The sequence below is a fragment of the Syngnathoides biaculeatus genome, chromosome 9, assembly GCF_019802595.1.
Source record: "Syngnathoides biaculeatus isolate LvHL_M chromosome 9, ASM1980259v1, whole genome shotgun sequence".
Lineage (NCBI taxonomy): Eukaryota > Metazoa > Chordata > Actinopteri > Syngnathiformes > Syngnathidae > Syngnathoides > Syngnathoides biaculeatus.
This window is the reverse complement of record NC_084648.1, coordinates 13,711,192-13,731,294: the sequence shown is the minus strand read 5'-3', so window position 1 is coordinate 13,731,294 and position 20,103 is coordinate 13,711,192. Positions and strand designations below refer to the sequence as shown.

At 45.9% G+C, this 20,103-nt stretch overlaps 1 protein-coding gene across 3 annotated transcripts; it reads left to right on the top strand.

Annotated features, from left to right (window-relative positions):
- Positions 1-2,842: 2,842 nt before the first annotated feature.
- gucy1a1 (guanylate cyclase 1 soluble subunit alpha 1) lies at positions 2,843-19,012 on the top strand. Of its 3 annotated transcripts, XM_061830754.1 has the most exons (8): positions 5,217-5,573; positions 5,703-5,761; positions 6,770-6,849; positions 7,096-7,808; positions 10,100-10,585; positions 14,335-14,478; positions 15,660-15,814; positions 15,982-19,012. In XM_061830754.1, exons 1-8 carry the CDS (start codon positions 5,313-5,315, stop codon positions 16,118-16,120), a joined length of 2,037 nt encoding a protein of 678 aa, XP_061686738.1. In that variant the 5' UTR covers positions 5,217-5,312; the 3' UTR covers positions 16,121-19,012. The 3 variants fall into 3 exon arrangements, with proteins under 3 accessions (XP_061686739.1, XP_061686740.1, XP_061686738.1); XM_061830755.1 differs by lacking the exons at positions 5,217-5,573; positions 5,703-5,761 and adding an exon at positions 2,843-3,815; XM_061830756.1 differs by lacking the exons at positions 5,217-5,573; positions 5,703-5,761 and adding an exon at positions 2,844-3,648.
- Positions 19,013-20,103: the final 1,091 nt, after the last annotated feature.

Below are 20,103 nucleotides of genomic sequence, written 5' to 3'. Positions count from 1 at the left end.
CCGCCCACTGCTGTTAGATTCACGTAACCTCGGAATTTTGGTATTACTCTAACCATTAATGTAAAGATTACGGAAGCATTCCGGAAAAGATGGATATAATCATGGAATAATACTGTTAGAAATGTAAATATTATTGAAGATAGCAGAATCCTTTCACACTTTGCTTGCCAAAAGTCCACATAAAACCCAATTTAACAAAAACGATATTCATATATTTTGCCAGTACCCGTAGAGTTTATATCACCCGAAGGAGGACATGCCATGCACTTTATTCGCAATTTAAAACAGTTTCCCTGTGCCCTAACAATAGCTCTGTAGGGATGTCGTCAAAATACCCCGAGGATGAATAACTACATGAGAAACTGGCCTGTTTTAGAGGGCAGATGTTACATGCACTCATTCTAGGATTGAAAATGTTTATTGACATTTGCACAGTAAAAACACAACATTAGCACTGAGCAGAGATTCCGCCCCACACACTGCCGGGTCTTGTAAAAAAACTAAAAACTAAACTGGATCTCGCCGCCGCCTTCCTACAAGCGTTGTGGTCATCGCCTCTTCGGCTTTTGCGGCCCACCTGCTTGTTTTCATCAGTGGAAGCAGAATCTTGAGTGTGGAAAACACGAAAATGAAAATATTTTGGTGGCAAATGAACAGATCGCCAAAGAAAAACAACCCTTTACACCTGTCCTGCCAACAACGGCACGGAGCGATCACGTGAGCGCAGCATTTCTGCAGCTAACGTTAAGGCCAATCTGTGAATCCCCGAAAAATGATTTATTTAAAGGTCAAGTGTCATCCCTATAAACATTCTAAAATAGATAGTGAAATGAAAAATACATATAACATTATCCACTTCAATGTCTACACAAAAAAATAATTATGAGCGGAGAGTACGTCATCCATGCGCAAAGTTGCGGAAGTGTCATTCGACATCCAAGTGGTCGCCATATTGGCTGCATTTACTGTCCGTGACGTCACCCCGGACATTCGCCATTAAAAACACGCTGTGGACCCTACTGTGGGACACGCCCCTTCAGACACGGAAGCTCTTTTCGAAGAAGAGAACATCTCACAACCGAGTGAAGTGCCTGGGGGAATATTACACTATTGTTTCGAGCCATATTTAGATGATATGCGGATCACTTCTAACTAACAACAGACTCCCAGACAGTATGTATGACCCAGGCCGGCTGAAGCCGTGCTCGTCCGCGAGGCACGACGCGAAAGCCTTCGCCATCCTCCCGAGTGTTCGTGCAATATCCAGCAATGCAACGAGCCGGCATTTTGGCTAACACGAAGGAACAAAAGAGCTACCTTCCCGCAGGTGAAACTAATAGAAACAAACGAGTCCACTGGAGGCCGCTCCTGCCTCGTATGTCACTTCCTGCTTCTTCTCTAAAACAAATCCCTCGAGAGGATTTTCATGGCGGGAGTGACAAAATGCCATATACGTCAAAAATCGTGTTTTGTGGTGAAAAAAACGGATGGCTCCATACCAGCTGTCATTTTTCCATAAATAACAAACTAAAAATCATCCATTTCATGACAGTGGACCATTAAGATCTCATGACCAGAGAACCCAGGGGGTTTCAATAGGCTGTCATATACTGTATATATTCAAATTCAACATTCGTACATGCGTGCCTCCATTGGGGGAGGTGGGGGGGGGGGTCCGCGTCTAGTAGGATGGAGTGAGGCAGACGATGTCAAATTATTTCATCATCAGTGCTCGTGTCACCCTTCTTATGCAACATGGGATAACATGCATCACCATTTTTTTTTTTGTTTTGCATCGACATTTAAAGTTTTTCATTTGCCGCCCATTAGTACGGGGAAACCAAGGCTAGGACGGCAGCGGCTCTCACGGAGAAGAGGGAACACGCTTCCTCCCGCACGGCCCGCTTGCCTCGGGCGACGGCACGGCAGCCATGCATGCAAGACCGGCCAGATTGAGCGGACGCAGTACTGGAGGTACTGCAAATACAAGCGGAGGCCTCTGCAGCCTTCATCACAGCAAAAAAAAAAAAAACCTCAGCGCTATACAACCATTTTGCATTTCTACTCGAATCTATGTTAAATTCGGACCATTTCAAAACCTTCAAAATACATTTTCTCTTTTTTTGTCATCACAGCAAAGAGCACTAGGTCCAGTTAAGATGGGAAATAATTTCTAATATTTACACGGTGAGCTTTAAAAAACCCCACAGCAGGAAATGGAACGCATGTTTCCTGTCAAGGGACCACTGAAAAAGATTCAAATTCTTGTCATAACTGTTTGCCTTGTACACATTTTGTTTATTTACTCAACTGCAGGGTGACCGGGCACTTCCACAGTGGTTGACCAGTTAGCACGTCTGAAGCACAGTTCGGAGGTCACGGGTTCGTGTCTGGGCGCGGGCCTTGTTCTCTGTGTGCTAGCATGGGTAAACCAATTTCCTCCCACATTCACAAAAAAAAAAGATGCAAGTTTTTAAATTATCCATCCATTTTCTTTTGCCGCTTATCCTCACGATGGTCTGGAGCCTATCCCAGCTGTCAAAGGGGAGAGGGCGGGGTAGACCCTGAAGTGGTTACTAGCCAATCAAAAGGCACATTGAGACAAACAGCCACACTCGGAATGGCACCTAGGGGCAATTTAGAGTGTCCAATTAATGTTGCATGTTTTTGAGATGTGGGAGGAAACCGGAGTGCCCGGAGAAAACCCACGCAGGCACGGGGAGAACATGCAAACCCCACACAGGTGGGGCCGGGATCAAACCCAGGTCCTCAGAACTGTGAGGTCAACGCTTTACCAGCTAATCCACCGTCCCGCCTCTAAATTGTCCATAGGTGTGAATGTGACCCCGAACCCCTAACCCTTGTCCATCTGGGGGCAGCATGAGACATCCATCCATCCATCCATGCATCCATTTTCTTTGCCGCTTATCCTCACGAGGGTCATGGGAGCGCTGGAGCATACCCCAGCTGTCAAGGGGCAAGGGGCGGGGTACACCCTGAACTGGTTACCAGACAATCGCAGGGCACATCGAGACAAACAGCCGCACTTGGAAACAAACCTCGGGGCAATTTAGAGTGTCCAATTAATGTTGGATGTTTTTGGGATGTGGGAGGAAAACGGAGCGCCCGGAGAAAACCCAGGCAGGCACGGAGAGAACATGGAAACGCCACACCGGCGTGGCCACCATGCCGCCCAGCACGAGACAAAGAGATGAATATGCCGTACCTCTTGTCAGCTCCTCGCAGATGATAAAGAATACATGACTGTGGGTACTGCTGAATGATTTTACCTTTTTTTCCCCACTTTTTAAAATTAAACTCCAACAAAAACATCAGCTCTACAGTTGCCACATCTGTTCGACAGGAAGTGTGTAAAGTGATATTACGACACACGGTGGCGCCAGTAATGAAATGAAAGTATATATTTTTTTGTCAAGAGTAAAAAAAAGCAAAGCATGTATTTGAAGCGTTTTGAAAAAAACATGGAATGGATGCGAAGGCCACTATTTGAGGAAATACGCAACGTTATTCTGTAACATTTGCTTCGCAACAACTTGACGGAGGAGGATTTCATGAACGCGTTACAATCGGGGAAGCAGTTTCGCTCGGAATCAACTGCGAGCCGGAATCGATTGCTGTTTATCCCTGGTGAGATCTCACCGCGTCGAGCTTGATTTGCGACAGTAGCGTCGCTATCTTCTTGGGGTTCTGTAAACAGACCCATCCGCGTACGGCCTGAATATGTATCGTATGCGGCTAGGGATGCGCGCTGTAAACGACGAGGGGCACGTACAGTACACAGCCGACGGGAAGACGTAAGCATTGAGTTCATCTTTTCCTCGTGTGTGATGACACTTGGCCACATCCATGTATACATCGGGAGTACGTGGTGTAGTATTTGTCTTATATTTCAGGTAGAGAATTACTGACGGATGGCTACGTGTGTAATGGTTAGTAATGAGGCTGCAACGGGAAAAATACATCGTTTGAAATATTGATTCGGAGTACAGGTCTGAAGTTTTGGAAGCAGTTTTTTTTACTTTTTACTTAATGTACATCAGTCAACAATACAGGTCAGTACCTGTCAAAAGGGGGTAACCGCATAATGATTTTTAACATCTTAAACATTGTTTTTAAATCTGACATGCTGTTAATGAAGCTCATATTTTATAAAGGTAATGACACGTTAATTACAACACGGGACATTTTAAGTGAACTGAAAGAGCATTAATGTTACGAATGAGTTTGAATCATTTATATGAGATTTTGTGACTCGGGAATTTTCATATCTTGGTTTTGACAGCAATTGGTTTGTTGGGCTCTACAGATGGTACGGTGGAATTTACCCGGATGTTACGATATCACGTAAATCACAGTGGAGCATAAATTAGCCATAAATGAGATAAGGTACACATTCAACAAAATATTACTTACATGAACACACACATACTCAAAAGGCAATATTATTATTGCTGCAATAATCCAAGAGTGTATGGTGCAATGCATTCTGGGAACTTTGTGGCTTCACAAGATTTTCTTTTTTATGGCCACTGGAGGGCGGCACAGTTGGATCAGCTGGTAAAGCGTCGGCCTCACAGTTCTGAGGTCCCGGGTTCGATCCCGGACCCGCGTGTGTGGAGTTTGCATGTTCTCCCCGTGCCTGCGTGGGTTTGCTCCCACATCCCAAAAACATGCAACACTAATTGGACACTCGAAATTGCCCCTAGGTGTGATTGTGACTGTTTGTCTCGTTGTGCCATGCGATTGGCTGGCGACCAGTTCAGGGTGGACCCCGCCTGTGCAGACGGGCTAACCATTTGTCCACCACGCTGCAGCCAAATGCACCAAGGTGAAGAGGGGGGAGGTGGGGGCGCTATATTGCATGCAAGAAGTCGTCTGGAAATAACGCCTCCTTGCTGACAGGTCGCTCAGTTCCACCAACCGCGCTCGTGCACGGACTGGCCTGCAGCTCTTTTGCCTGCCCCCCCCCCCATCCCCCCACCTTACCCCTACGCCCCCCACCCCTCCTTCTGCTGCTTATTAGCTTTTTTTTTTTGCGTGTGCGCTATGTAACCCCCCCATCAGTCCAAAGCAGCAGCATCCAGGAGAACGCGGCATCGCGCATTGGATGAGGTCCTTGATGATTTAGCAAGGGTGGGGGTGGGGGGGGGGGGCTTACAACTGGAAAAAAAAAAAAAAAAAAAAAGCTAGTAAAATGAGAACACCAGAGGATGGCATTCTGGAGCGTGCGGCGTCTGCATGCACAATGAGCTCAGCGCCGGTGCGGTGAGGACATCGCGGCACCAGTCAAGATGTTCTGCGCCAGGCTGAAGGAGCTGAAGATATCCGGCGAATGTCCGTTCTCCAAAAGCAACCAGCAGCAGAAGCAGAAGGGGAAGGACGAAGATGAGGAGCCGCAGCAGCGGCGCCAGGGTGGCGATGACACCGGCGAGAGCTCCGCCGTGCACGGCGGCAGAACCGCGCGCCGCCTCGCTCCCAGCCTGAGGAGCGGCAGAGCCAAAGTCAACCTGCAGACCCTCGGAGAGAGCGTTCGCAAACTGGCTTGTCCCCAGGTGGGTGCGCCAAATCGGAGCAGCCTTTCGGAGGAACTCAAATCCAAATTAGCTGCCATTTTAGGAGCGTTGGATGGATCCAAAATCCTCCCCGTATTAAAAACGCATCTCTTCAACTTTCCCATGCAGTTTCAGCGGCTGCACGCTGCCCTCCAAAGAACGATGAAGCAAAGCAGGAACTCGGAAAGGTAATATTTCACATAGAACGTCAGCAGGAGCTTTGTATTGACCGACAGACCCTAAGAATAGCCTGGGGAACGTCCATCCATCCATTTTCTTCGCCGCTTATCCTCACAAGGGTCACGGGGAGCGCTGGAGCCTATCCCAGCTGTCAACGGGCAGGAGGCGGGGGACACCCTGAACTGGTTGCCGGCCAATCGCCGGCCACACAGAGACAAATAGCCGCACTCACAATCACACCTACGGGCAATTTAGCGTGTCCGATTAACGTTGCATGTTTTTGGAATGTGGGAGGAAACCGGAGTGCCCGGAGAAAACCCACACAGGCACAGTGGGGAGAACGTGCAAACTCCACACAGGTGGGTCGGGGATTGCACCCAGGACCTCAGAACTGTGAGGCCGGCGCTTTACCAGTTGCTCCACCGTGCCACCTCCTCTAAAATATATGATTCTAAAATGTAATACGACTAAAAACAAAAATGCCTCCATGACATAAAACGAGAAACACATCCGATCATCAATATCCAAACAAACCAGAAGCTCCTTTACACTAAGACATATGCACTTGTACGTTTTCTTATTAAAAATGCTTTTGTTTGATTCATTTTCACTTTTTAACAGACTCTGCTCGGTTTTGGTCTCACACTGACACTGAAGTCATTTTTCCTCCCCCACGCCAGACTTGAGTTGTGCAAGTTATAAGCCACATTAATGGTGGAAATCGTTTTGGAGTGATTTATTTTTGATAGCAACTGTTTCTTCACACCCACGTGTGAAGGATGACCACACAAATACACAATGTGTGTGTTTTCGGGGCATAATATCCAAATAAATTTGGATAAGTGCAGTTTTTGGGACGTTTTGATCCACCGGACAGACTGTACAGTAGAATTTGGGTGTTTTACGTAACAATTTGTATCATTTTTCCCGTGAAATCTGACGGATTTGTAGTCCGTTGACGATTCATTCTCGAAACGGCGGATCGCCTGCTGTGACCTCGTATTTGTGTTTTGCAGCCTCGCGGCCTGTTGCGCGGACTGCAGGGAAGAACCGGAGCATTTATTGGAAATGATGACCGCTCACTCGGCCAAGACAGGTAACGTCGAACGGACGGCTACTGCGACACGCGTGCTCGCGTCATTCGCTTCCGAGATATTGTAACACTAATGAGTCACGTGACACTACGGAGAGTGGTCGCTTGATTAGGGTTGTACCTGCATTTGAATATCAACAGGTATTTGTTGGGTTACTTTGAAGTTATGCGACGATTAATTTCTTCTGGATTGTTCCAAGAAAAGTGTTCTACGTGCATGATTTTGCGATCTCTCCTCGTGTCCCGCAGGGGTCCCGATGGAAGCCTTGAGGGTGTCCCTCGGCGAGGAGCTCTTCGACATGTGCTACGAGGAGGACGGGCACATCTTGCGGGTGGTGGGGGGCGCCCTCCACGACTTCCTCAACAGCTTCAACGTGCTGCTGAAGCAGAGCAACGCGTCCCGAGCAGACCGAGGGGATCGTGTAAACCAAGCATCCGTGCTTTGCTTAGACAAAGATCCGGGTCTGCTCACCGTCTACTTCTTCAACCCTCGCGCCACCACTGAGCTCTTCTTCCCCGGGGTCATCAAGGCAGCCGCCCGTCTGCTGTATCACACGGCCGTGGATGTGCTGATGGACCCCCCCGGCGCCAAAGACGCCATCCTTCAATCCAACCCCCAGCACAGTCTTCTATACACGGTGGTCGTCAAGGGGGATAAAAGCCTGAGCCCCAGTCCTCTGCGGGCGACCTCAGCTGGGACACTTCCTACCTCTCTGTTTTCCACTATCTTCCCCTTCCATCTCATCCTGGACCAGGACCTGGTCCTAGTGCAAATCGGGCACGGGCTCAGGAAGCGACTGAGCAGGAAGGAGGGACTGAGGCGTGCTTCCACCTTCCAAGAACACTTCTGCATCGTGTGCCCTCAGATCAAATGCACGTTTCAAGGCATCCTGACCATGCTCAACACCCAGTTTGTCCTCCGGATCAAGCACGGGGTCTCCGGATCTGACAACACAGTAAAGGTACGTCCGGAACGCCGCCAATCAGGTGTCTCTCGGTTGCTTTAAGCGGAGTTTACTCGCGGCAGCGCTCAGCCCGAGGTGGAGCTCAACGTTGTACCGCCGGCTGAGATCACAGGCAAATGTCAGAGGCTTTTTCTCCGTCGAAGGCTCAGTCTGCCTCGTGCTATTTATGGACAGGTGCAACCGGTCGCCATGACAAGAACTGAAAAGTCTCTGTGAGTAAACACCGATGCCTGCTTGTTGGACTATCCTCACAGTAGCAGGAAGAGCTGTTCCGATACAAGAGGAGTAATCCCCCACTATCCGCAGGGGCTAGCGACCGAACCTTCAAGTGAACAGCGAGACTTGTTGCCTCTAGTAGTAGCTTAAACTATAAATACACCAGAAACTATGATCCCAAATTAGTTGAATATCATTTCAAATTCGTCTGACAAAATTACCATTAAAAAGAGTGAAAAAACAGGCTGGAAGTGGGCATACGCATGGAATTGCGGCAAAGAGTGTCTCTGGAACTTCCACTAACAACCCAGGCTAAACTTGGGCCCTCGTGGCATACAAAGCTCATCTCACTTTAACATTTCCTTGAGACCGATTCCTTTTTTTTTTTTTACAGGATTTTGGTGCCACTTAGAATATCACAGAAAGGATACAAAAAATGCATAAAGGTAATTTTTTCAACAAATAGGAAAGGATTGGTCAAAGACTCGGGTCTTTTGCGTCACAGGTGACAACCGGCTTTTGTGCGTCTTTCCGCCAGAGAGCGACGGTGTGAGTCCTCCGCCTCAGTTGCGGCACAGGGCCAGGACGCTCTTTTGGCTGCAACATTTTTCCCATGTGTTCGCATCGTCTGCGGAGGCAGACAAAATCTCGTTGGAGAGCATCCTTGAAGCGAGGCCTTCCCCCACGCACCTGCTCCCGGTCTTGGACAAATTTTGGCAAGCGCATGTCGTCCGTCCGAGATATATACAATAACGAGTCAAGTGGAGGAAGACGAATTGGGTGTAAATTTGAGAAGCCATTTTTCTCCTGCGTGAAAGAACTTCCAGATTACAGCCATAATTCTCAAAGTGAACCCTGATTTTTGAGCTGCCCCGAAAGGTTCCATAGGTTATTCCATCATGCCTTAAAATTTCCAGCCTTTGTTCCAGAAGTGCATAAGAGCAAAGGGACCACATAAAGTTATGCCTTAATCCACCGTCTCATCCTTGTCAGTCTATGAGAAGTTCAGACCGGTTCAGGGTTTATTATCCCAAAGGGAAAACGTGTTTTGTAGACAGGGTAAAAAAGACGGCCAGGACGGTTTGGAATCGGTTAACACAAAAGAGTCGAGACTTTTGCAAAATTTAGCAGTTTTATTACCCTGTGGAGAGGGAAGACTTTGGTCCTACGTGTCCTATATGTACTGTAGGGGCTCTTTATATCGTATATCAAGCGCTAGCTAGCCTGAGAAAACAACTTCAAAGCAAGAAGTGGATGTCCTTTGGGCTTTTTTGAAAAGTTGCTTTTCCAAAATCGCCATCAGAGGACATTTGTCAGTTCTGTCTGGCAGGCTCAGGAAAAACAAACAAATGCCAAAGTGAGAATATTCTTGGGGCTACAAATTTTTCGTCAACTGCTATTCGATTTTGTGGACACACTTTCACAGTAGGTCAAGTGATGGTGTAGTGGTAAATACGGCTGACTTTGATGTGGGCGGCGTGGGATCGATTCCCACTCAGTGATGGTGTTGATATGACCCCTGTGACTGGTGACCAGTTCACGCAATGTTAGCTGGGATAGTCTCCGGCATTGCTTCAACCCCTGTGAGGATAAGTGGCCGGGAAATGAGATACTTTCATGAACTCCGGTTTTCGAGGCGTTGAAGAATTGTCTTAGTACTGTATTTCCTTAAAATGAGCATAGTTTGTAGCTAAAGTTAATGCACTACCTCTTTTGTAGCCGAAGATAGGATCAAAGATATTCATCCAGATTCTCAGGACAAGACACTTGATACTCCAATCCGGACCAGTATGAACGGTGATGTTAAAGACAAAGAGGACTTTTGGTTGGATGGCATTTGTCAAGTTTAGAAATAGCATTCCGCGGCAATATAAATAAATATTCTGGCTCTGGCATGGCTGACGCAGGAGCACGCTCTGGAGCGGCCAATACTTTGTGTTCTTAGTCACGCAGTACGCCTTGAGAACGCTTTTTCATTTGTGTGTTATGTTGTCCAAAGGAAAAACAAATCTCTCTTCACATTAACTGAACTGCGCACTACATTCTCGCTGACAGCTGATTTGTCTTTTCAGCTCATGGACCTCAAGGGCCAAATGATCTACGTTTCAGAGTCCAACGTGATCTTGTTCCTGGGCTCGCCGTGTGTGGATAAACTGGAGGAGCTAACGGGCCGCGGCCTGTACCTGTCCGACATCCCCATTCACAACGCGCTGCGGGACGTGGTCCTGGTCGGCGAGCAGGCCAAAGCGCAGGACGGCCTGAAGAAGCGTCTCAGCAAGGCCAAAGCGGCATTGGAGCAGGCCCACCAGGCCCTTGAAGAGGAAAAGAAGAAGACCGTGGACCTCCTGTTCTCCATCTTCCCCGGCACCGTAGCTCAGCAGCTGTGGCAGGGCCAGACGGTCCAAGCCAAGAATTTTGAGCGGGTCACCTTGCTGTTTTCTGACCTGGTGGGCTTCACAGCCGTTTGCTCGCTCTGCACACCCATGCAAGTGATCACCATGCTCAACGAGCTCTACACCAGGTTTGACCACCATTGTGGCGAGCTTGATGTTTACAAGGTAGGCTAGTCTACTTTCTTCGACTACTACAATAACGACATCTTTCCACTAAGTGGTACAGCCTGAATCAATCAATCCGCATACTACTTCCGCATTCAGTCTCCTTCTTTTCCTTTCAGCTTGTCCCATCAGGGGTCGCTACGGCATCACTTTAAGTTATGAAATTGAAGTGAATTTCAATATATTTGATGAGGATAACGGCTTGAAAAAACATTCTGATGGCAATTCAGTTTGAGTTACGAGCTAGGTCATGGAATGAATTCAACCCAAGTGAAGGCGTCACTTTATAGTGTCCATCCATCCATCCATCCATCCATTATCTACCGCTTTTCCAGGTCAGCTCACGAGGGAAGTAGCTTCAGCAGGGATATACCCAGACTTCCCTTTCCCCAGCCACTTCTTCCAGCTCTTCCAGAGGGATCCCGAGGCGTTCCCAAGCTAGCCGAGAGACATAGTCTCCCCAGTGTGTCCTGGGTCGTCCTCGGGGTCTCTTTCCGGGGGGGGGACATGCCCGGAACACCTCACCAGGGACACTCGACACTGAGCCCCTCCCGGATGACCGGGTTTCTCACCCTATCTGTAAGGGAGAGCCCGGACACCCTGGGGAGGAAACTCATTTCGGCCACTTATATCCGGTCACATCATAAAATTATAAAGGTGGCTGCAAAGTAGCACGATAACATTAAAACAATAAATCTTTTATCGTGATTGGGTAAGTCAGTTGAGAGGTTCGGCCAGTGGAAGGAGGTCGAGTATTGTGAGTGTGTGTCTCCTGATTGCTGGAAGAAGGCTGATGGTTGAGAAAAACACCAATTAGGTGTTTTCTTTGGCAACATTAAACGTTCACTTCCCCCCCCAAAAAACAGACTATTGATCAACCACTACAGAGTATTTTCTGTCTTTTTCCCGTTTGCAATTTGGTGTATTTTCTGACGGCTAACGAGGACTTATGGCCGCTCATCAGCTAGCGTTAGTTTGTGATGAGCGGCCATATATTCCTATTCAGATGTCTGTGTGGAAAAAATACAAAACACTTGTGCTTTTGTCATATTAGTATATTTGGCGAGTGATTGTGGCACATAGTTGAGGCAGTGCTGCTAGTTTGTGGCAGGAATTCACTGCCTGTTGATTTCAGCGAGACATTTTTTATTGTTGCCATGAGTTGGTTCAACCCCTGCTAACAGCGTGTAGGTAGCCAGCTAGCTAAACTTACACCTCGAAAATGCAGCTAATTAGCTTTGGGGTGACGTGGCAGACGAGCCTCTTTGCTCACGAGCTCGCTTGTGGCTCGAGCCTCTTGTTGTGGCATGGAAAGACCCGTTGGGGTAGACTCCATTCACCGGAAGCTTTAAGTGAATTTCCATGGCTCAAACTTGTAGGGATCTGTTGGCGTATCATCCATTTTTCAGCGAGGTGTGCTTTTGTGCATTCTGTGGACACGTCCCCAAGCATTTGAGAGCAAAAACAGAAATTGATTTTTCACGATTTTGAAGGCTCGTTTCATACGCATGGCAATTTATTAAATCCTTCAAATTTGCCAGGGTTGTTAGTAATACTTCTCTGTGGTGTATCAAATTTAGAACAGTTATTTTCACATTACAGCATAGGTGTGAAACTCAAGGCTCGGGGGCCAGATGTGGCCCACGAACGCAAATCATGTTATATGATTTCTGCTAAATTCTGTACCCAAATACCATAATTATTTGTCATAATAAAATCAATAATGTTTAGATACTGCACTTTACTGTTACCTAAACCTTTAGCTACAGTAACATTAACAACAGTCGGAGAAACTTTTGTGATTTCTAAAGTGGTTATCCCTTAATTTGTAATAATATGATTTTGTGACTATAACGTGGCTCGAGACAAGAATGAGGCTTGAAGGGATGAAAACACAAGAACTGAACCGAACTGCTTGGTGGAAACAGGTCTTACGCAGAAATTGAACTTTCCGTTCACATCTTCACTAGAATTTTTATCGTACGCTCGTCACAAGCGCGTCTGTGTCTTGGCAAGTACAACACGTATCTCTGTTTAACGACCTCCACATTTAAAAGCGCCATCCGCGTTCATTCTCGACGGCAGATTCATAATTGAATATAACCGATAGCAGCGTCAGATTTAAACGGCGGAGCGATTCTCATCAAATACCTGCCGAGTGACGTCGATTGCGCGTATCGGGCAACGGTGAGGCCCGCCAAAGGTTGGACGCTATAAACAAGATGTCAGCGAAGCCTTAACAGAGACAACGCTGCCTGTTTGACGAATGCGTCGTAAAGACGCAAGGAAAGCTCCTCCGGGGCCCTGTTCCACTCCACGTGGATCGCTCTAAAAATAGTTCCACTTTGTGTCACATAGTTGTCGAGGGCTTTCTGGTTACATGAAAGGAAAAGACGACGGTTAAAAACAGCAAAGGATGGAGTACATTTTCAATTTTATGGCTGCCGGCTTTCAGTGCTCTTGGCTTGCGCTAAATGATGGAAGACAGACTGCCTTGCACTTCGCTACGCACTTTGTTTTGTTGATAATTTCCACTTTCAATACACTTTGTAATATTTACGTTGACGCAGCCGAGCAAAAGACGGCAACGGGAAGCCCGTAGGCGCACGTACGTTGCGAAATCCCAGGATGCATTCTTTCTCAAGCCCCGTAATCCCCCCCCAAAAAATCCCATCCTTTCTTCTCTATGTATACATACTCTTTGTTTTTTGAAGCGATTATAGATGAAAATGACCTTTGAAGTCTCCCTTTACCAGGAAAAAAAAAATGGTAAAGTTACCAGACAAGATCGGTAAAAACTCCTATTGCTATAAGACAAGTTTAAAGTAAAAAGCAGCTGGGTTTGTTGGTGAGTAACACACAGACTGAAAGAATGGTTTCAACTAGAATGGCTTAAAGGAGGACAGTCTGGGCATTTTCAACCCAAATTCACTTTCAATTACGAAAAAGGACATCAAAGTTCTAAAAGATAACTAAAAATAAATGAAGGAAGGGGATGGACATTTACCATGTCCATCCATCCTTTTCTTAGCCGCTTATCCACACAGGGGTCGCCGGGAGTGCTGGAGCCAATCCCAGCTGTCACGGGGCAGGAGGCGCAGAACACCATGAACTGTTTGTCAGCCAATCGCAGGGCACAAAGAGACAAACAGCCGCACTCCCAATCACACCTAGGGTAAATTTAGAGTGTCCAATTAATGTTGCAAGTTTTTGGGATGTCGGAGGAAACCGGAGTACCCAGAGAAAACCCACGCAGGCACGGGGAGAACACGCAAACTCCACACAGGGAGGGCTCGGATTGAACCTGGGTCCTCAGAACTGTGAGGCCAACGCTTTACCAGCTGATCCAAAGTTATAAAAGATAATTAAAAAGAAATTAAGGAAGGGGATGGACATTTAACACATATAAAATGTAATTTTAAAAGGAGGTTGGAGGTTCCATGTTCGAATCCTTATGCGTACGTCCTCCCACATTCCTCCCGAAAAACAACAACAACAATTGTGTTCTAGCGTGGATATGAAGGCAAATTGTTGTACGCGCCCTGTGATTGGGCCACGGTACACCGCCAAAGTCAGCGAGGATAAGCTCCAACACACCTGCGACCCCACTGAGGATAGGCGGTATGGATGGATGGATGCATGGATACGAGTAAAACAGTACACAGTATTCCAAAACTAAATTCACCGTGGAACATTTCCAGAGGTTTACCACCAGCAACCTTATGGACCTTGTCATGTGTTGCGTTCAGGTGGAGACCATTGGGGATGCGTATTGTGTAGCCGGCGGCCTCCACAAGGAGAGCGACACTCACGCGCTCCAGATTGCACTGATGGCCTTAAAGATGATGGAGCTATCCGACGAAGTCAAGACGCCGACGGGGGAACCAATACAGGTGAGGAAGGTACCGAGTAATCCCCCACTCCCATTTGGAAAAAAAAAAAACCCTACAACACCCCTCAATACGGCGCAGATCTCCACCGAAAACCCAACAATGGCAGCTTAAACGATGCTGTCCAGAGTCCAAAACTCACAAAGTAAGCGAAGGAGTTTTTGGGTAATCCCGCAGGCAAACAAAATAATACAGGTCACCTCTTGTTCTTTGGGTATTTATCTAGCATTACACCGTGAAGAATACAAAAGATACACCTTGTGTGCTCTATTGCTAAGTAAGTTGTATAAAATACATCGTACTACCTTTTACAAACTTGAGGTCCTCCGCATGGAAACTCCAGTTTGGATAAACATTTACTGGTGCTTCTTAATCAGCATCATTTTGGGGGTCATTATGGCACTGGAGTCCTTTTTGGTCTTTGTGGTAATAATAGGGTGGCACGGTGATGAAGCTGGTGGTGTGATAAGTGTGGTAAGGAAGTGAAGAAACGGGTCCAAGCGGGGTGGAACAGTTGGCGGAAGGTGTCTGGTGTTCTATGTGACAGAAGAGTCTCCGCTAGGATGAAGGGCAAAGTTTACAAAACAGCGGTGAGGGCGGCCATGATGGACGGATTAGAGACGGCGGCACTGAAGAGACGACAGGAAGCAGAACTGGAGGTGGCAGAAATGAAGATGTTGAGGTTCTGGGTTGGATCGGATTAGAAATGAGCTCATTAGAGGGACAGCCAAAGATGGATGATTTGGAGACAAGATTCGAGAGAGCAGACTTCGATGGTTTTAGACATGTCCAGAGGCGAGAGAGTGAGTATGTTGGTAGAAGGGTGCTGAGGATGGAGCTACCAGGCAAAAGAGGTTTCTGGATGTTGTGAGGGAGGACACGAGGAGAGTGGGTGTTGGAGAGGAGGATGCACGAGAGAGGCTTAGATGGAAAAAGACAACAGGCTGTGGCGATCCCTAATCGGGACAAGCCGAAAGGAAAAGAAGAAGACGGTGGCTCAGCTGGAAAACTTTGGCCTCACAGGTTCTGAGGTGGAGTTTCCATGTTCTCCCCGTGCCTGCACGGTTTTATTCTGGGGGAAACTTATTTCATCCGTCATTGGGGTTTGGGTCAAATCTTTGGGAATACCCTCCAAAATGCATCAAAGCGGGCGCACTTATGCTAGATATGTAAACGTTTTGCAGATGCGCATCGGCCTGCACACCGGATCCGTGCTGGCCGGCGTAGTCGGCGTGCGGATGCCGCGTTACTGCCTGTTCGGAAATAACGTCACCCTGGCCAACAAGTTTGAGTCGTGCAGCCAACCTCGGAAAATCAACGTCAGCCCGACGACGCACAGGTGAACTCTCCGCTAATATTTATGACAACGTCACGTTTCGCAGGGCACGTCGTCGAGAAGGCACGTGGAGACAGGAAAGCGAAAGTCAAGCGGAGCGCTGCGTTTCCTCGGGTGTCCGCTCAGTTGCCACGTTGATTCATGTTTTATTTGTGTACTCTTCGTCGCAGATTGCTGAAGGAGCGTCCAGAGTTTGTTTTCATTCCCAGGGGCAGGCAGGAGCTTCCGGCCAACTTCCCGGACGACATTCCTGGTGTTTGTTACTTTTTAGAGGCTTCTTTCAAATCTTCGCAACTGACACGGAAATGAAGTCCAGCCGTCGCGGGGACGCTCGTGACTCTTCTGCGCGAACGCTCATGTCAGTGCTTCTATAATTAGCGTTGTCCAGATATTGATGTCGCTGAGTGTCTGTGTCTTGCGGTCATTTCGAAACGTGGACCCCCGCTAGCAGCGAGAGACGCAGACCGAGCTTTCTGCGAGTAAGTGATGGTCCCCTTAAAGTCACTATACAGTAATCCCTCTCTACTTCGCGGATCACCCATCGCGGATTCAGCGCATCGCGGATTTCCAGAACCCCCCCCAAAAAAGCCGGATCGCTACATATTAATACGCCATCCCCGCCGTTTACCCCTACTTCACGGTTTTTCACTTTTCGTGGGTGGGTCTGGTACCAATTAACCGGGAAAAACAAGGGATTACTGTCATTGCCTTATTAATAATTTAAACCATAAATAGACCGCACACTATGACCCCAAAGCATTCCTAGCATTTCAAACGCGTACAAAAATCTTCAAACACAGATGTGTCCTTAAAAATACAGTAAACGGCTAACAGCTGGACACGCACGCGTACAAAGTACAGGACTTGTTTGTACAGCACGACAATTCTGATAATGATTAAGAATTAGTGAAGCAAAGCAGGTCCAGTATAAAACAAAGAACATTTTGAGTCACGGGAGTTACATCGATGGTGGCGATGCTGTTGGCTGGCCTGAGCGCTTGAGAAATTCCGCTACGTCGTAGGCCACTCGGCTAAAACTGCAATTTTAGTACAGTGAATACTCTGTTCTCAAACAAATCAATTTTCGAACGTAAATTTTGAGATTTTTTTTGATTCTGCTTTCGAACGAAAATCGGTACTCGAACGCCTGCGACAAAACCCAGAAATAACATAACGCGCCCGGGCCGACCGGCTGACTCACGACGCGGTTTGTTGTGAATTCCCGCAACGCCGAAAAAACCCCAGAAATAACATAACGCGCACGGCCCGACCATCTGAGCCACGACGCGCGTCGTTATTGTGTATAACGCAGACTCTGTACGCAGACGTGGGAAATATCGATTCGGTTTTCGAACAAATGGCTTCTCAAACCGCATTCTGGAACGGATTGCGGTCGAGAACCGAGGTTGTACCGTACTGCACGAAATTGGCGGTAGTAGATAGATTTAGTAGTGTTCTACTGAGCTGTCGGATTATATGTTGTGTTCGGTCGTGGTTTGGCAAAACTAGCGTGAACCAAAGCAGACGTGGCCGCCGCTATGCTCATCAATCATCCTCTTCCGCGAGCTGACACAGCTGCTGTTAGATTTTTGTAATCGCATTGAGTGAGTCGAGGCGGAATTTCCGTTTGATGTTTTTGGGCCTTTTTACAACTGTCAGTAACTGCTCGGCGTACGGATTAAAGAGACGTCGCAATGCAATATCGTACATACTGTAGACAGCCACGATTAAAAATATGTTTTCAGACTTTTCTTGCTACGTTGCAGGAAATTGAGAATAGGCGCGTTTTACGGTGTACAATTATGGAGCATTAAAGAAAACTGCAAGGTCAACGTTGACCTCCAAAATAAAATGCTCCCATCTGAGAGCTTAATGTTATAAACGCACCCCGACCCTGAATGCAGCACCAGCTTCACAGAGATGCTTTAAAAAATTAATGCAAAGTGGAGCCTTAGAAGCTTTATACAATCGGCTCTGTGACACTGGTTTACTTTCAAGTTGCTGTTATTCCAAACAATTTTTCCCCCCATCGCAAATAATGAAAAGTCAAAAGAATTAATTTTCAGCTCTAACTCTCATCACCATTAAATCTTCGGTCATTGAACTGTACAGGCAAAGTTTTAATGGACATTTGAATTCTTCCCGCCCAAAGAGCACATAAAGGTTTTCGATTCCGAGTTTTGCCGGACTTTCAAGACATGCAGTCGTATTTTGCAGATGTGCGTATAAATTTTAAAAATGTCACCATTTCGGGGGTGTTCGACTTCAGAGCAATGTTGTGTGTACCTCGTCGTCGCGTTTTTGGACAAAACTTCAACAACGCAATAAGTAGCCTGATGCCATTCCTTCCCGCAGCTGTCAGCCATTTTTATTTCTGCTGCGTTATCAGACCTCGTAAGGGCCATGTAGGATATCCCCCCCCCCCCCCCCCCCCAGCAGTCTTGAATGCAGCATTAATAACGAAGTGTTTTGATTAGACGGTTTAATATCAAGACATCAGTGTTTGATCGGACATGAGTCTTGTAATATCGTCCATACGTACAAAAAGACAGTGCAGGATGAATCCGTTCTTAAAATATGCTAATATTCATTTAACCCTTCATTTGAAGCATTGATTTTCTTTCTTCAGACTGTTTTTTTTTATCTTCCCCTTTTTAAGGGCGCAATACACAAAGAAATGAATGCTACCAAAAAGTACTAAAATATAGATTCAAAATTATTTTCCAGTGGTTAGCTACAATGAGAACAAAAATATTTTTCCAGTAAGTATTTAATCGATATTTCTTTCTGTCGGAAATGTTCGCTAAAACGTTAAATTGGCTCAATGCATTGTCAATATTTTTGGAAAAAGTGCTCAAAAACAGACTTTACTTTAGGATTTATAAAGTTTTGCAATGTATCTCGAATCAAGATTCTCTGAGCAGATTCAGGTGCCTTATGGAAGCAGAATCGGACATTTTTGTGTAATAAAAAAAAAAAAAAGAAGTTGATTGCTTTTGTTTCTTCCGATATGAATGCAAGCCACATTCTTCCATCAAAGTATATATTTTAAATACATTCACGATACATTCCTGTACGGCGGTTTCCTAGTCAAGTATTTTTTTACTGTTTTCACTGTACACGTTTCTACTCTTTATTTATTACATTGTTTTCATAGAACAGAGAGCATAAGAGACGAGAATACAGTGAATGTCCTTCAATCACCCGTAAGGTTGTGCTTTCATTGTTACTGTAAACAAGAGTGCAATAAATGTACAAATCAAACGAGCGGGAGTCCGAAACGTTCATTCTGCTGCACAAATGTCAAAACAGGACCAAGTAACGTAGATAAATCATCCCGTTTATTGTGATTGGTTTATTTTGTGATTTAAGCAACCATACATTATATACACAAATATATATATATACACAAATATATATATATATATATATAAAATGTGTGTGTATGTATATGTGTATATATATATATATATATAATATATATATATATATATATATATATATATATATATATATAGACACACTGTATATCCACTGTATACTGTACATGTTTTTATATATATATATATATATATATTTATATATACACTGTATATCCACTGTATACTGTACATGTTTTTATATATATATATTTTTTTCTCTCTCTCTCTCTCTCTGTATATATATATATATATATATATATATATATATATAGCACATGTATATATGTACAGTATGTGTGTGTTTGTATCTCTCTCTCTCTCTCTCTCTCTCTCTCTCTCTCTCTCTCTGTCTCTCTCTCTCTCTCTCTCTCTCTCTCTATATATATATATATATATATATATATATATATATCTTTATACTGTATCCAGTATATATACACTGAGTACTCCACACGTATATATGTGTGAGTGCCCACATATATATATATATATATATATGTGACTCTCGTGAGGATAGGCGGCAAAGAAAATGGATGGATGGATATATATATATATACACAATACATATATGCATCTTATATATCTATCTATTTATATATATCACCACAGTGTACTGTACATGTATACTGTATATGTATGTGTCTGCGTGTCTGTCTGTGTCTATATATATGACCCTCGCGAGGATAAGCGGCAAAGAAAATGGATGGATATACACACACACACACACACACACTGTCCACTGTACATGTCGTTAAACGTCCGAACTCCGGTTCACCAGCATCATCATTCTCGACAAATGAGGCTGAGTTGCCATTGGTCCGCCGCGGCGTTACGTAACGAGCGTTCCGAGGCGCGATTGGACGAGCTCGT

Bases quoted from the DNA above. Each gene is read 5' to 3' on its own strand.
- gucy1a1 (XM_061830754.1), top strand. From the start codon at position 5,313: ATGTTCTGCGCCAGGCTGAAGGAGCTGAAGATATCCGGCGAATGTCCG. The intron at 5,762-6,769 runs GTAATATTTCAC...TGTGTTTTGCAG, and splicing joins CAAAGCAGGAACTCGGAAAG to CCTCGCGGCCTGTTGCGCGG. The intron at 6,850-7,095 runs GTAACGTCGAAC...CGTGTCCCGCAG, and splicing joins CGCTCACTCGGCCAAGACAG to GGGTCCCGATGGAAGCCTTG.